At 37.7% G+C, this 1915-nt stretch overlaps 1 protein-coding gene across 1 annotated transcript; it reads left to right on the top strand.

Moving 5' to 3' along the window:
- Nucleotides 1-395: 395 nt before the first annotated feature.
- LOC307118546 (aerolysin-like protein) lies at nucleotides 396-1346 on the top strand (the record flags this gene model as incomplete). Its single annotated transcript, XM_079804195.1, has 1 exon — nucleotides 396-1346. The coding sequence occupies one exon, from the start codon at nucleotides 396-398 to the stop codon at nucleotides 1344-1346; it is 951 nt and encodes a 316-aa protein (XP_079660321.1).
- Between the last annotated feature and the right edge of the window lie 569 nt (nucleotides 1347-1915).

Raw genomic sequence — 1915 nt, 5'->3', positions numbered from 1 at the left:
GCTGATGCAGAGCCATAGAAAAAAATGAAAGACATTTTTAAATATGGATATTTTCCTTACACAAACGCATCGATTCGTTCAGAAGGCCTTTATTAACACCCCAGAGCCACGTGGAGCACGTTATTTGACGGATAGATGGATTTTTTTTATGGACTTCAAAAACAGAGCAACTATTACTGCTATTATAATGCTTGGATTAGCCAGAACATTTTTAATATAACTCAGAGATTGTATTCGTCTGAAAGAAGAATGTCATATACACCTCGGATGACTTGAGGGTGAATAAATCATTTCATTTTTGGGTGAACTATCCCTTTAAGTTATGTATTTGATTTAGAGTTCTGATGTAAATTTGTATGTTACTCTGTGATGTCATTTTCAGATCTGCTTTAAAGATGTCCTGCTCAACTCTGCAAACAATTGGTGGTAAAGGAGGTGCTCCATTTTCATTGACTGATCAGAATAACGGCACCAGTTTAGAGAAGATCGGAGTCTGGGTGGGAGGATGGCAGGTGAAGGCTGTCAAGGTTTGGCTTTCGGATGGCAGAAGTGAAACCTTTGGAAAACCCGCCGGACCGTATCAAGAGTACGCGTTCAAACTTGGCGAGTATTTCACTTCACTGTCCCTGTGGGGGAACGGAGAGGGAAGTCGTCTTGGAGCCATCAAATTCAAGACCAACCAGGGTGGAGAGTTTTTTGCAGAAATGACAGATTGTGAACTACCAACAGAAATCCCAATCGATGTCGGCTCTGGATATTGTTTGGGCGTTGAAGGAAAATGTGGGGCAGACATCGACAGCGTGGGATTCAAGTTTCTCAATGCCGTTCAATCAACAGTTCTCACCGATGTCAACTATCCCACTATCAACCAACTGATACCAAAGGTGGCAGTAGAAGAGCTCAAATCTGCCACTTACCAGAACGAAACCTCCACTAAGCAACAGCAAATAATCGAAACCTCAAAGAAAGTGACCACAACAGCTTCATGGTCAATGACTGGGAGCCTTACGGCAACATTTGATCTGGAAGTGAAGGCTGGGATTCCAGTGATTCTAGAAGCTTCTACGGGATTCAGTGTTAGCGTTGGAGAAGAAAGCACTTACAGCCTGGAGCAGACCGATGAGAGAACCGAAACTCTGACCACCACTGTAGAAGTGCCACCAAGGAAGAAGGTGGATGTTGACATCACCATTGGCAGAGCCACCTTTGACCTGCCTTACACTGGCACAGTGAAGATCACCTGCAAGAACGGCAGTGTGTTAGAGTATGAAACCAAAGGCACATACAAAGGCGTCACTTACACTGATATCAACGTGAACACTAAAGAATCTGCTCTGGGATGTTAAGACAGATTGTTCTTGGCTGGTCTTTATCTGATTTGTACTAGCAATGTATCAACTTTGATTGTGTTTTGTTTGGACTTCTTTTTCTTTGGATCTTTGCTCAGTGATTTTAAACAGGGAATATGTGTACGCAGCATTGTCTTTTCCCAGCAATATTTTCTGATTCCAGTACAATATTAATATAGCTTCATGTACTCTGAAATCATCCTAACATAATCTGTGAATTAACAGATGTGAATTACTTCATCATGTAAGCATTTCAAATGTTAAATCTGACAATCAATAAAAGCATAAATTAGAAATATTTAATGATTTTATTTTATCAAAAGTAATCTTTTCATTTTAGATCCTCAGAACTCCTAACATTATTAAATCATTGTTGTTTTATATATATATATATATATATATATATATATATATATATATATATATATATATATATATATATATATATATATATATAATTTAGTATAACACATGTATAGGAGTACTATTCACACATTACACATCGACACAAAGTTAAAAGCAAAAAAGTAAAAAAAAATAATAATATTAACATATAATTGATTACA

This window comes from Gobio gobio (genome assembly GCF_949357685.1).
Source record: "Gobio gobio genome assembly, chromosome: 2".
NCBI classification, from domain to species: Eukaryota; Metazoa; Chordata; class Actinopteri; order Cypriniformes; family Gobionidae; genus Gobio; species Gobio gobio.
Note: the sequence above shows the minus strand (reverse complement) of the source record. Positions and strands in the feature narration are given on the sequence as shown.